Source organism: Achroia grisella, unplaced genomic scaffold (assembly GCF_030625045.1).
Source record: "Achroia grisella isolate CSIRO2021 unplaced genomic scaffold, CSIRO_AGI_Agris_v1 utg642, whole genome shotgun sequence".
NCBI classification, from domain to species: Eukaryota; Metazoa; Arthropoda; class Insecta; order Lepidoptera; family Pyralidae; genus Achroia; species Achroia grisella.
In genome coordinates this window covers 3,330,207-3,346,406 of record NW_026712979.1, presented here as the reverse complement: position 1 = coordinate 3,346,406, position 16,200 = coordinate 3,330,207, and the positions used below count along the sequence as shown (strand labels likewise).

The following is a 16,200-nucleotide window of genomic DNA, read 5'->3' as shown; positions in this document are numbered from 1 at the left end:
TTATAGTTCCCTAAATGTACAGGGTTCAAAGGGTGCAATAGATTACTTGACCAGTGAGCTGATGGTATTGTTAAGTAAATCATAACTGAAATTCAATGAATTATGTTATATTAAAATAATTCTCTGGTAAATCAAGAGTATCGTCGAAGTAAAATAGTAGTAGTAGTATTGAGGGTATTAGAACCACTTGAATAATATTGACCTGTTATTTTCTATTGGTGAGGTGAAGGCAGGCAGCGATTTTGTTCTAATTTTATGTCACGAGAATATTACTTTCTCTTTATATTTTTTTCTCTATATATGTAGGTAATTAAGTTTTACCTTTTGTAATGTGATATGTTAAATTTATCCGTTAAAATATTCATGATGAGAAATGTCAAGTTCTATTTTGGAGGTATAAAAAAAAAATGCAATGTTCATAAGATCGGAAACTTACATTGTGATGGTGATATGTTACAGTCTGACTCATAGAAGTCAATCACCGCCAAATAATTGTTTGTTACTCTAAAAGGTTGTTCATGTTTTTGGGTGATTTGGATTATGTAAATTAATATATGTTATGTTATATTTTGTGCATTCTGAATGCATGCCGAAACTTAGCTCTGTTAGTATTGATTTTAGATTGTAAACCTTTGACAGTATACTAAGATAGTCAATGTTATGAAAGTAATGTGTATCTTTAGTTTATTTAGTTAAGTATTTGTTATATGATCCTGTAGACACTATATCCTTTGATAAGCATGACTACGCTCATCAGTTACCTATGTGTCTGGGCCAGACACTATTGCAGGATGGCCGACTGTTAACTATCGTGTGACGCACCATTAATTAAAAATGGTAAAGTCAATAATCATGTAACCTGAAACGGAACGTCAGAGGCCAGAGCCAAAGTAATCTATGTGACATTGACAAGTGGATGACGGACGATTGAACGGAGGCAGCGGGAGTTTTGGAGCGAAAGTGTTGATATTATTATAAAAACAAATAAGAGATAGATAATTGTGAATATTGTAGGCATTGAGGTGTTTCTCTCCCTGACTAACCGGCATTACGCCTAAGTCGTCAGGATACTAGTGATTTTACACCGCCTACGTTGTCATTATAATTTGCTGTAATGACCCAATAAATCGATTGACTCTTAAAATACATGTATTAGTCCACTACGGCGAGTAATCCGAACGTATGCCCCTTGCCGTGCTAATGCTCCGATTAAGCATCAAATGACGCAAAGCCTGGCTTCGAACGCAACGTAACCGCTGCCGCCGCTGATGTGGTCTACGAAATTTATTAACATCCTGCCACCCAAAATTGCACCTAATGTCCATCGTAATAGAGTTAATAACTTATTGTTTATATAATTTTTTGTTTACATAAAATTTTCAGCGTCAGTAAAATCTTGAAGTGTGTCATTTTAAACGTTAAAACCGTAGGCATAAGGTAAATATTCACTCAAAAAAAGCATCGTTCATCTTTTGGTAAACATCTCTATTGTTGTTTCATCACAAATTTTTATAATATATAATAAGACATGATTATAGATAATAAAATCCAACAATTATAGATAAAAAATAAAGATATTAGATACCTAACAAAAATTATGTCCTACTTGCAACTGCACATACAAATATGAGGTTATCAATATATCAAGTGCAGTACAGTATGTACGAGTACATACTGTATACAGAGTACATACAGGGTTTTTAAGTACCATTCGATTAAAAAAAATATACTTGTTGAATGCAAACACCATTAAAAAGTTTATTGAACTTAATGAAATAAATAATATTATTGTTAATTATAAATGAGGTTAAAATACTTTCTTAAATACATATTTTAAATTTAGAATTTAGAGCGTTCATTTTATATTAACTTCGGAGTGTCGCATATACTCTGAAATTAATATAAGACGAACGCTATAAATTCGAAATTTAAAATTCGATCTGAAAATATCCTTTTCCTGATATTACTCCATGACCTTCCAACATTTTTTTCCGTTTTACTGTATATACGATGTTTCCAAATATAAAATTACAGAGTATACATATATATCATATCTATGGTTTGGGACTGATATATCCTGCTATTTTTACGTAAAAATTCACAATTTTTTATGACTCGTATCATTATAATTGATGTCTAATGGTATCACCAATGATACTGGTTTCATTTTATATATAGATCTCAAATGTAACGAAGCTCAGTATCTATAAAGGCTTCTAACAATGGAACTTGATATAAGCCCCGCTAAATATGGCGTGGGTGTAGGGTTGCCACTCGTAATTATAGTATATATGTGTAATATATCATTTTATTTTTTAGCCAATTGTACTGCATAATTTAAGATTATATTATGTTACCTTTGTTTGCGCCTTTCCGTGAGATGAAGATCTGGGTTGTGTAAATCGGAGATTCAAGGCTAGTTTTAATTTAATAAAAAAGTATTATTATTGATGCCTGATGCATATGCGATCTATGCGATCGTTAGCTAATTTGAATCTCAAACGTATAACGGTTAACATTTTGTCTCTGGTCCGCTGAAACCTTGACGTTGTAGTGTTGCAGTATTAAAATAATATTTTTCGCCACACATTCATATAATAGCGCTAACTGTATTATCATTTTTAATTCAATATTAACGGTAAACAACGTAGTATGGAAATTTAAGAGCAAAATTAATGATGTCCGTCCATAATACTTGCCACTAAAACTAATAATAAATACGCATTAAAAACTATTTTTCTCCAATATTTCCTAAATGTACTGTTTTTTACGTAATTAAATAACTATTATTATTAAAAAAAATATTTTTTTTAATTTCAAAATAGGTGGCAACCCTACTTAAGTGTATTTGGTATAACCCAGTGGAGCACCATACAAGTTACAGGATTTAAAATTGGAATCTATAATGATAGATTCCAATTTTAAATCCTGTAATACAATGGTATTACCCACACATAACATAATCTCATCATCAAAGGCTTCAATTATTATATATTAATCCTTGTGGTAAACTATATTAAATTTAACCGAAATGGAATAATATGTTCGTTTTAATGTTAATTTACGCAGAGACGTATATGTGGATTAAAATTATATTTATCACATAGACAAACCACAATTTAACTAACATCATACCTATTATAATAGGTATTGTAAGGTTTTGATTAGCAAAGGATTGAACACGACTCGGTATGGATTTTATTCATCTCCTCTAACGATATTCCAGGTACGAAAAAGATAGATATGTTGTATTCAACTTTTAAGGATCGGCAACGCATACGTGACACCCCTAGTGTCTTAGGCATCAATAGGCTACGGTGACCGTTTACCATCAAATGAGCCGTATGTTTATTTGCCACCATCGTAGTTCTAAATTTATGTTTATGTAATTGTATTATTATGTACACAAATTATATTTATTTTTAAATAAAATATTATGTATGTATTCCACAAAAAATATTTATAAAAATATATACCTAATTATTGTTCTAAAGAATCTAAGCAATAAATTGTCATATAATATGGTATGTAAATATAGATTTACAACATAGACAAACATATGGTCATTTGATGATTACAAACAAATATATTGTGCACATGTGCACTGATTAAAATTTCCAAATTTTATTCTTTTATATATATAAATATAATTGGCACATACTACATTTTGCCTATTGCACAATATAGAATTGATTTCTATCAATTCTATTAATTATATGTGGTTTTACAGTGATAGTTTAATATTCTTATTAAACTATGACTGTAAAACCACATTTAAGTAATAAATTCACTTCATTTCACTATCCGATAAACGGATACCGTGGCCTGTAGACGCTTGAAACAACCGACCAGAGGTCATAAGCGCTTACCGACCCTTAAATACATAGATTAACTAACTTCATTTATTCACCAACATCATTCATTACATAATTTGCCAGAAACGTTAATTTCAAACTAAAAGTTGGCCACAGCTCTTTACAACAACAATGTAACAGGTGCTTCAAAGAAAAGTTGCTAAAAGAGATATCTTCGTTTATTACAATACCGTGCTGCGTCTGCGGTATCGAGCCTAAGTCGAGCTTTCAAAGTTAGTCAAAACAATTTGCATACCACAACCGGTACCATTGGTTTTCTATAAAATAAATAACAATAATCATACATTTATTAAAAGATTACACACACACACACAGACACAATACAATTTTTTTTTTAATCTCTATATATTTTTTTTTTGTATATATAGAGGTATAAATAGTGTTTTTTTTTATTTGGTTAAGTAGTTTTGGAGTGAATTCATTTATTACTACGTATGTGAGTATGATATAAATTTTAATGGATAATAAAGGTATGGTACTCCTGCTATTGGTTTACGCTTGCGGTCAAGAGTCCAGGATGGTAGGAACAGCATGAGGTCAGATCAATTAGCCCATCGTAGCATATTCACCATGAATTTATCACGATAGTTTCAGATGAGAAGCACTTGGATGTCAATCAACCTGATATAGTCATTGTTATCAATGGTGTCCGAGCCCGCATTCCTAACAATCCCCTTTATAGTAGATTGTATAACCTTAAAATTGTTCAAATTTTAAAAAATTATGGTCGAATTTTGACAACTATACAACATCCTTTACGTACTCTTAATTCGTTTAACCTAGGCTTTTCAAGTCAATAACAAGTATATGTATATTAATTGGATAATATACTTGAAAAAATCAACAACGATTCTAAAAAATAAGTATTTACATTTTATCATTTTTCTCCCTATGAATTACTATTAAAACTCACTAGAATATCACATTAAAACAGACGAGATGAATCTCGAACGAATGAAAACATTTTATACAAAATTCGTTGATTTAATTGAGTATTGACTAAGTTCATCTTTCAAACTCAGCCACAACAATTTACATACCCTACCTCTGAAATATTAAGAGAAAGTTTGCTTGGAAAATAAAGATTAAAAATGTATAAATATTTAAAACATACATACATAAAGCGATAAATTTATATAGTTTATTTTTTATGTATATATTCTTATTTACTACTCGTACACCTATGTGTATAGAAAATAGTATACGTATAAGTATACCTACTGTATAGAATATAATATACATAGGTATATATATATTTACTATACAGTACATACACACAATATTTTATAAAATTGAAAATATGTTTCCGCAATTATATTCTGCTGATGACATAATTTAACATACTCAACAAAGAACTACCTCTTTACCCATACAATCAAAAGTTAATACATTGAACGCAGCCGTTTAATTATCAAACCTACACAAATACAATAATTCATAATTAACGTATAGGCAAATGTAACTTGCAAGTTTGCAAGAACTCGGAAATGTCGAAAGTACATGTACAATTACATATGTACTTGTAAAATAGTTGTACAATAAATCGCGCCAAACTCCACATTATTCGTGGTGGCTCCAAAACTTCTCTAAATCGTAATAAACTTCACAAGAGTTTCCTAATTAAATTTATATTCGCCAACTGTAAGAATCGTCCTTTGTTTCATTACGCGTTTTGTTGGGAAATTTAAATACAGCCAAGGGGACCTAATGAGACTGAATAGATGTATTTCACGTCATAATTTATAAGTAGATTTTTTCTTATCGCTAAAGTAATTGCAGCTATCATCTTAGACCAACAAAACAGTAGATGTAGAACCCTGTGTCTGTACAAATATGTGTTTTATAGTGTTAAGTCGAATAAAATTTCGTGTTTACACTCTGGTAGAAATAGTGTTTAGAATATATGGAAATAGAATATAATAATAGACTTTGATCTCAAAAGACTAATTTGAAATAGGTTATTATTCTAATATCAAAGTCTAAGATTACGATATGATGAAAGATAAAATAGTATTATACTCATTGGATTATGATATTTCTTAGAAATTTAAGGTAATTTCAAAACGAATTAATTACAGATGTTATAATTAAAACAAATTCCGATTACCTTAAATTTAAAAAAAACGATATTGATTCTTTTACAGCATAGGTTAATGAGAACAAATTCGTTTTTAGAGTCGATTAAAAGAACGTACTATTATTAAGTTATTATCATAATGTAGTCAATATAACATGATAGATAACAGTGATCTTAAGCCGCATACTTTTGTTTGTAAATATTTTCCATCGATTCCAAAGTATTACCACGTCATGACGGAACTTACAAGACGACAAAGAAATACAAAAAAATAAAACCCAAACAAACAGTCAAATCTAAACACCCATATTTTCTGAGGCGACCCGAGCCAAATAGAATAAACGCATACGACCTCCCACGTCTCTTTTCAGGAAAGTATTATTCGTTACATTTTATTTCATTGCTCGCTGATGCTCGGGACGGCGCCGTGGGTGGCCCATTTGTGAAGGAATGGATAGCTTAGCGAACAAAGAATCACCAATGATACCAGATTACCGCTACAAAATACTGTTCGTCTCTTCGGTTTGATCGCATTAATATAGAAGCAATAATACGAGATTCTAAACTCGTTACGATTTTTGCCAAAGGCTTGTCTGGACAGCTCTTGTGTAGTATTTTTTAGACCGATTTGTTTCTGTAGAACTTTTATAAAACATTAGCATATCAGTAGATAACCGGATAAATATAAATTAATAATAAAAATATATTTTCTCTAAAATATTAAAAAAAAGAACAACTGATCTAATAATAAACTACGTAAATCGTAGTTTATTGCCAGATCATCTCAATCGAATTTCTCACATAAACTGGATAATAAATTTAAGAAATATTATGAAGAAATGCTTTTAAATAAATGTTTTGAGTTTTTATAAATTTATACAGGTACTAACGAAGGTATGTCTCATAATAAAATAACACACCTTATATTGAAAACCGTGACCCCATTCCGAGGCGTTTGCATAGATCCGCCGTCAGGTAGCGCCGGACAATCTCGCATCCGTGCCCGTAAATAATACACGTCACTAGCGGATTTAGCACTGTCACTGTGACAAAGGAAAATGCGCCTCGAGTTATGACCCTCTGGGCTCCCTTTTGTTTAGCTAATGTGCCCGTTTTTTACTTTTTCGCCCTATCATTTTATGCTTTTTTGCCCAGTGAAAAGGACCAGGTGTCGAGTCGTGTGGCGGATTCGCTTTGTTTACGTTTTTGAGGTGTCGGTCTTAATTTCGTCTCACGTTTGAGTTATTAGCCCGGAATTACTTGGATGACAATAGTCTATTTTTATGTTTATTGTACGATGTTCTATATTAAATTTACGAAAAAATTTAAGTGGCATAAGGAAAATTGGCTATTGTTATTAAGATTGGCTATATTTATAAGACCCTGTACTTGAAATAGAATTATGTCACCATGCTTAAGTAACTTAAAACTGTATTCTTTAATACAACAATATAACTGTAAACTTCTTAGTACTAATCAAGTCAGAGTTTTAGCGATATTTATATAGTAGAACACCTAACCGTTGCATAAGTTATACGAGTACATCCTTCTCTTATGGGACGATACCCGAGTCCTGTCGTGAGACATCAATGAGTTGTTATGGTATGATGTAATATACCAACAAGTTGGATAGAGGTCTTCATTATTCGTCGGCCTGCGTATTGCACTGTTTAGTGAGGGAGCGAGAAGGGGATGAGTTCACGAAATTTATTTTGCACAATCCAGGAGCTGCCAACTTGTTGGAAATAATTAAATTCCGCTCCCGTAGCATTCCTTTATTATTATTTATCGGGACGACTTCCCGGAGAACGTCGGTGTGCCACTGTGTGTATTATTTTATGAAAATTTTTGCTTTAACCTCTCGAAGTAGAATAGTATTCATGGAAATGTTTGAGAAATTAAATTCTGGGTATAACTATTTTTAAGCATGTAAAGTCAATTAACGTTTATTAAATTGTTTCAAATAATTTTCTTGCTGATAAGAAATAAAAATATTTATTTTTCGCCCAATTTCTTTCAAGAATTTCGTTGTTACATCAAGTCGTATACACAGAGTAGCGTATTTGATGCCGCAATCGTGTTTATCATACTTATAACACTCTCATACTTACTCCCACTCACTCACACACTCGTCTTTAAGTTCAATAATTAAATCGTATTACTTACTCGAACATACAGTACAATTATAGGGGGTTAGTATTTTCCTAGCAAATATTCACAATAAAAGTTTCTTATCAAAGAACTCAATATAATTATGGAATACAGGCCACTTATTTGTCTACAACTATTTTATAAGCTTTATATATCCTTTTCGGTTTCCCTTAGTAGTGTTTCTTTATAATATTAATATATACAATATATATCTATGTCCTACAACTCCCTGGTTTCCTTTATCGCCCACAATAATTCTTGACTTATTCATAAAAAAATGTATAAATAGCTGAATTAGATATTTTCAACTGAAATTAATAAAAAAATCAGTAATCATGATAATAAATAATAATAAGGAAACATTTTATTTTGTTGTTTAAAAAATGCTAATAACAGTTCAACGTTAAAAACTGGTAACGTCAGGAGGCCATAATAAAAACGTTGTAATGCTCTATTAAAACTTGACTCTCGTAAAAAAAGAACTTGGGTCATTATTTATAATACTTTTCAGGTGGCTAAATACGGCCTCCAAGTAAAGAAGGGCCTTCAGAAATTTTATTATGATCTATTGATTCTACGTCGGTTGTCCTCTTCACAGAGCCGAGTTGGCCGTTTTAGGCAAAGTTCGTTAACTCTCCCAAAATTATGTCACAAGTTCACCCAAACCAGCTACGCACAGAAGTTATTTTAGTACATCACTAAGACTTTAAGTGAAGGTATGAGAATGGGGATAAAAATTCTGTCAAATCCGTATAAGCATGTAAAATATTTATTTAGTTCCATATTGTTCTTTTTATAATTATACAAGTAGTATTTCATTTTTATATTTATTAATATTTTTATCATTTGTAATTTACTAAACATAGAAGTATTATTGGGCCACTAGTTAATATTAGTTTGAATATTTATCTTTATGCTACTGAGAAGAAAATTATTCATGTAATAATTTACCTCCAATTGCGTCGCAGAGCTGAATATTTGACTTTCCCATGGAATATGGTTCTAATAAAGATTTGATTTAACCAAATTCGACGCGGAACACTAAAATGCTCTTCGGCTAAATAAAAAGAGGCGTCCAAGCTGATGAACTTTATAAAAATCGAAACGCTGTCTTTACCATTATTTTTCAATAAGCTTTTACTTTATGTACATATTTATATTTAATGTTCCTTTCCTCTTGTTCATTCTTTGTGGATTATTTTATAAAAGGTATCTTAAGTAAAATTCAACAATATTAATGTTGTTGTGCATGTATATTATTATTTGTTATATAGTTATTGTATATGTGATAATATATATATTTTTATAATTAAGATGTACCTATCAGTATTGTGGGATATATACAAGTTTGTTATATGGTGTCACCAAATTTTTCCCATATCATCTAAAGTACGTAATATTATGTTATCTGTGAACTAAAGTGTGATGGATCATCGTCATTTGTATCACTTAAAATGTAAAATGCAAATATAAAATCGTTCAACAATCCATAGTTTGAAGGATTTTATAATTTTTTTTTGTTTTTTTTTTCAATTAAATATAATAAACATTTATTAACCTAATGTCAAAATACAGACAGAAAAAAGTAAATGTGAATAAATATACTTATACGGAATATGTAATTTATACTTTTTAAAGTAACAAATCAACATATGAAAATAACAAATACAATAGTGAATATATTAGTAGGATGTTGTTGAATATTTATTAAAATAACGCATGCAATGCGAGCGAATGTAGTTAAAAATACAATTTATTTTAATGTCATAATTGTTTACACAAGCACAGTGTATAATACCTATAGTAGGGATCAATCGCTACTATGAATAAATGATAAAGAGAAAATGCATAAATAAATTTAATAAATTGAATCCGTCCCCTATTCATTGAATTTATATTTTCACTTTGATACAAAAGACTTCATAAAATAATTCTTGTCATAACTCCAGTGTTATACCAGCGGTCTCGACACCTCACATATAGTTTTATGTGTGACATAAAAACATGAAAACTATAAAACAAGTGCACAATACGCCTGCCACTGGTGATATTTTCGCCGCGCCCCATTTTCACGTTTCACCCTTACACGTCGCCCGGAATGAAACGGGTTTTACAATAAAAACATATCTCACTCATATGGCTCAATACACTCAATTGAAAATAATGTTAATAACTTTTACTTTCATTTAACTGAAATGGCAGGCAGGCTGACAGTCCACCTGGCGGAAAATGATAAGCCTTGCCTATACACATCAACAGTGCTGTATTTTCACTTCATGTGTTGCCATTCCTATGGATTTAAGCGTCATATATTCGTACTCTATTTTTTTTTTCGGCTACTATGCTGTTGGCCGCAGCTGGCCTTTACAGCTTCACCGGACGTTAGGGGGCGAGTGCAGATGGCACTCCAAACCCGCGGAAAGACTTATGGAGCGGCTGAAGGCTAACTCCTGCCTGATACGACTTTAGTCTGCGGGCACCACTAGGGGTTCGAACCTCGGCTGAGGCCGTTATAATATCGATCCCCGTTTGAATTGGACGGGGGATCGATCGGAGGGGACATTTTTTATATGAAACTGAATACTCTAGTTTTTTAATAATAATTCAGATAATAATAATAATAATAATAAACTTTTTTGGCCAATAAAACACTTTTACATTTAATACACATTACGGCGAACAGATGGTTGTATAGATTCATATTCATGGTTCTATTCTCAGAAAGCTAGTAAAAAGTAGTAAATAACAAAAAGTTATATTTAATATTTTTAGTACAATATACGCGGTCACTCTGATTCAATGACGTTGTCAAACGCACTCATTACATGGTATGACGGGTAGAGTTTAAACAATACATAGTTGTGGTGTTATGAAAGAAGGCCAACTCCTGCCTGAGACGGATACGACTTTAGTCTGAGGGCACCACTAGGGGTTCGAACCTCTGCTCAGGCCGTCGTAATTTCGATCCCCGTTTGAATTGGACGGGGGATCAATCGGAGGGGTCGTACTCTATAATTGCAATACGACAACTCAAACTTTAATTAGGAACTTAGCTTGCTAGGTAAGCTGCTTGGTGGTATAATAAAGTGAGATAGAGATATCCAAACAATTTTGTTCAAAGTCAACTTCTGCAATAATGTCTAATTTCAATTGACGTAGATTCTACTCTTCTTTTGTAGGTATATTATGATATTTTCATCAATTTTAACATTGATTCTAATGATTGAAATTAAAAGTGTAAGCCATAGTATATTTTATTATTTTTAGGCACAGTTTTAAACGTCATCATTTTTATATCCCCAGTAAAGAGATTAGCTAGCTATTTTAGTTGAGTCGAACTGGTAAAAACTTAATTCTATTTTTATTTCCTTAAATCTGTATATATCGCATTTTAAAATTAACTATGCTACTAACCAATGTTTCGCATGCTATAGTTTTTATTTTATTAATGTACATTTTAGATTATAGTTGTTATTAGGTTTAGAATAGTTATCTTTATTCACATGTATAATGGGAGACATAATTATATTGTTGAAAATCTTACACTAAATCATTACATAGTATAAAAAAAGTAGCTATACTAAACTACGCAACGGACTTTCAAGCGGTTTTTTTTAAATAGAAAGAGTGATTCAAGAGGAAGGTTTATACATATAATACGCGTAAAAGCGTGCGAATCCGGGGCGAGTATTTTTATATAAAGAGATATTAAAATCTACAATATTTTATTCAATGTCTTGATTGTCTATATACTGGTAATTTATATTTTCAAAAATAACAGGATTTATTATAATAAGAAATGGGTAAATTTGCAAAATTATTATACAACATCAACAAACAGTATTTTATCACCGAGCCAATATACATTAAAGTTAATACTAATTTATTTTCTAATAAAGAAAAGTTTGTATTGGAATAGCAATTTTTTAACCCCTAAATGAAATTGTTCTGAGGTCGAGGGTTTTACGATGCAAGTCTCTCTATAAATCCAAATTAACGATTCTGCTTTTTGTTACTTTTATATTAGGCTTTAAATTGTGGGAGTTTTGTTTACGTATCAAGTTGTTATGCAGTTATTTTTACTTAGAATGCTAATATAAAATTATATCAGAAAAAGTTAAAAAGCACTTTCGAAACAGCCGTAAAATTTAACAAATGACAGAAGAATAAATGTAAGTAACATTAAGTAAGTAACTACCTTCATAACGCCTGGTATATTACGATGTTGACTAAATAAAACTTCTAAATCATTTAAATTGTGCATATTATTATTAAGGTGGATGTATTGTTAATTTGTTATTGTCTCAAAGTACACGTACCAACATATCATGAATTTGAGTATGGTCAACATCTAAAAACTTGAATATATTTCTAAGTGATTTTTGTGTGACACAAATATCGATAGAAATTCAATTATTCTAAAAGATAGCTCTTGTCCATCACGTTGTGGAATCCAATATATACCAACGAAATATGTACTTCTCAAGTTTTGTATTGACCATGACGAAAATCTTAACATACTGTATTTGTTTAAGTTTATTGACATATACCATACCATAGCTATGATAATATAATGGAACAATGTAAAAGGAATTTAAATTTACTGACCTTACTCTTGTAATGTGCCCACAAATCTCTCGGATAGTGAATTACGACCGCCGCCGTTTAACACCTACCCTCTCTCCCCCGGAGTGGACAGGGTTGTCAGATGCTGACCCAAACCACTAGAAACACGAGGTATAATTAATAAGAGCTTATAACATTTTTAGGGTTATTCAGAACCCTAAAAATGTTGAAAGCTCTAATTAATTGATGTATTTAATAGCAGTTTGTCTGTCATCAGTTACAGTACTCTGCTTCATATATTTTTACTGATTGATTGAGAATTGATTCGAATATTTTGAAAGTATTTTCCATTTCAGAATGTTCTTTGGAAAACGGTCTAAAATTATCCTGTTTAATTTTTTGTTTAGATATATAAAATCATGGAACCCTTATCATTTGTCTTACGACTTTGAATAGTAAAAAATCTGATATTATAACTACAATACACAGATATGTTAAAGTTATTATTTATTATCAAATTATTTTACAACATAAGAAGTAATTCTGAAAGTAATTTAGTTATGTCACTTAATTTTTAGATCATTTATCTTAAACCAAGAAAATATATAAGTATTCAGTGTCTATTGTTTATAGATATGATAGATGGATTTAATATGTTTTATTTAAATTAATGGTTGTTACATGAGAAAAATGTTTACATTCTTTTTTATACTTTGTATTTAACCGGTTTCAGTTTACATGATGGCGGTGATCAAGCAGCCTGTCGGAAATTATGCGGTTGGCCTAGGGATATCTGGAAACCCTAAAGAAACTTTTGCAGACCCTTTATAGAGCTTAATGGTTTAAAGACCTTAATCCTTTGGAAAACCTTCATTTACGAGCTCAGATTAGAGTAATAAGAGACAATAAACCAAAATAAAATTTAGAAAACCTCTAAAAAATAACTGAAAATTAATTTATCTATATAGTATGGCTAATGTACATAACATTGTGATAAAGGAATTTGGCCTCGCAATATTAGTTGTAATAATGAATATTTAATGAATGAATGAAATTAAGGACAATAAAAATACAGTTTTATTAACTAATATGTATAAAAAGATAAAAAACATACATACTTATATTATAGGATTGTGTATGATAGATATTACCATAAGTAATCTTTTTAGTTTAGCACACCGCCTTACTTCTAATAGTCGCGGGTTCGATTCCTCTTATAAACTTTTATATATGAGTATGATTGTTTGTATCGGTCTGGGTATTTTTAATATATGTATTAAAAAAAAGGTAACATGGCATTTATATCAGTTGTCTAGTACCCATAAACAAGCTCTACTTACCTTGGGGCTTGAAAGCGCTGAATTTTCTTTAAACAAAATGTATTTCATTTACGTTAATTTTAGCAAATAGCCACACAGCCCTGGTCCAGGTGCGGTGCGAGGGATACGGTAGCCAGTTGAATTATATCGTTATTTCAGTCCGATCGGGAATCGATCGTGTGTCCCGAGTGCCGGCGGTCGCCGCCAAGTACCATCGGCGCACCGAACGTTAATATTGATTTGCTTGTTTTGTTTGTAGTTGTACTCGTATTATAATATACATTGTCGTGGCTAGACCGTAGAATTGAGTAGAAATTATATCAAAAAGTTGTCAACCCATTCGACTGTTATTCGAAATATAAGATTCATGATGTGTATAATTATCATGAAATGATAAGGACTGGTCTTAACATTTAATATTCGTTTAGTTATTTACTACATATAATGGTATATACAAATACATTTTTGTAAGAAACTTATAATTTTAGATACTTTATTGGTAAGTTATTTATGCTTGATGTAAAATTCATATACTAGTATAACTAATATTTACAGGTTTAAAAGTCCTTTAAATACATACTGAATATCTATTTTTAATAGAAACTACTAATTCGATTGATTCTATTTTAATTATGAAACTAAACTGAAATATAAACATATGTGAAATCATGTTTATATAGAAGAAACTGAACTCGAGCAATTGCAAAAATAATCACATTATTTCATCCCCTTGCTTAAGATATGGTGTAACATAAACATCTTGTAATAGCCTCTTTTTGGGTAGGGTCATTATTTTTTAATATGCTACGACTTTCTACATTTTTCTACAAAAAATTAGACAGTAGATACTGGCCAAACTGCGATAATCTCGCGTTTTCTATACGTTTTATTTACAGTTTATAATTATTTTGAATATTATTCTAATTGATGTGTTTTTTATTGTTTCAGGTGGATTGCGCATACAGTACTGACTGAAGACAATCAGTCATGCGATAAGTACGATATTCCATTCAAATTACATAATTTTATTTAAAATATTTTATTTATTTTTAATTTATAATTATTTATCACTTTACTTTAAAAATATGTATAGTTTAAACACAGAATTATTCTATTTAGTCTCGAATTTAAAACGAAAGGTTTAATTATATAATATAATCAAAATTGATACAAACATATCGCACAGGGATTTTTTTACATGTCATCAAACAAAACCACTAAAGTATAACGTGAATAATAAAAGCACTTGCTGTTTAATAGCTAATTAATTTTACAGCCGATGTAAACACAATCAAGATTGGACGATGACATAGCCGACAACGGCCATTAAATTATGGTGTTGTAACTTTATATTATGGCTTTACAATGCAATTAATTTAGCGTTGCCTCCCCATTTTAATGGGAACACATTGATGGTACGTTATGTGATATGTATAATTTTTGACTGCAATGGAAAACCACTTCTTTTGATTTTCATTGCTTAATGACTAATTAGAAGGAAAGTGGTTACCATTCCCTATAGATTAGAATAACACTATGCACATTAGAAAGTTTATTTATGATGCATATGATATAATTCTAGCGTTGTAATTCCTGAGGACTGATAGTGTCTGTGTGAGAACCTAAATATCATCTACATAAAAATACATTTTCAATTTATCATTACACGTGGTTGGATGAAGAATATCCAAAACTATATTCAGTTTCTGAAACGTTATGATAGGCGGTCGGCCTGATGGCTATAGGTTAACCCTATGATGATAGGGTTCTGTTTTACCTTTTAAATTCTAAACCCTTACCTTTTAAAGTAGAAGAATGATTTTATCGTCGACATAAAACAAAAAGCATAATTTGTCATTGCACGTAATTCAATAAACAATATCGAAATTTATATTACGTATCAGAAACGCTATGATAGAAGGTCGACTAGACGGTTATAAGTTAACCTTATGATAGAGTTCTGTTTTACTTAAATTCTAAATCCTTACATATTGAAGTAGAAGAATGATAAATAAAGGAAATATGTTTAGACTTGTTACCTAACATTATAGACTTGATCTTGCGGTTTTGAAATAATATCGAACCGTAGACTTACCGCATAAGCTTATACAAATTACTCCCCACGGACGCTGTAGCAAATTCTAAGTTCATAACAAACTCTCGTATGTCAAAACTTCAATATTACACCCATTATAAATTTATCGATGTATAG

The 16,200-nt window shown here is 30.7% G+C and overlaps 1 protein-coding gene across 8 annotated transcripts in view; it reads left to right on the top strand.

Annotated features, from left to right (window-relative positions):
• The window catches only part of LOC131849410 (CUGBP Elav-like family member 2), a 409,465-nt gene that overhangs the window by 200,470 nt on the left and 192,795 nt on the right, over nt 1-16,200 (top strand). For 6 of the 8 annotated variants that reach the window (XM_059199486.1, XM_059199484.1, XM_059199485.1 and 3 more), the window contains one exon: nt 14,937-14,984. The exons of the other annotated variants lie outside the window; for them this stretch is intronic. In XM_059199486.1, the coding sequence (XP_059055469.1) occupies nt 14,937-14,984 (48 nt within the window). The remainder of the gene's footprint in view (nt 1-14,936; nt 14,985-16,200) is intronic. 8 annotated transcript variants of the gene reach the window in all.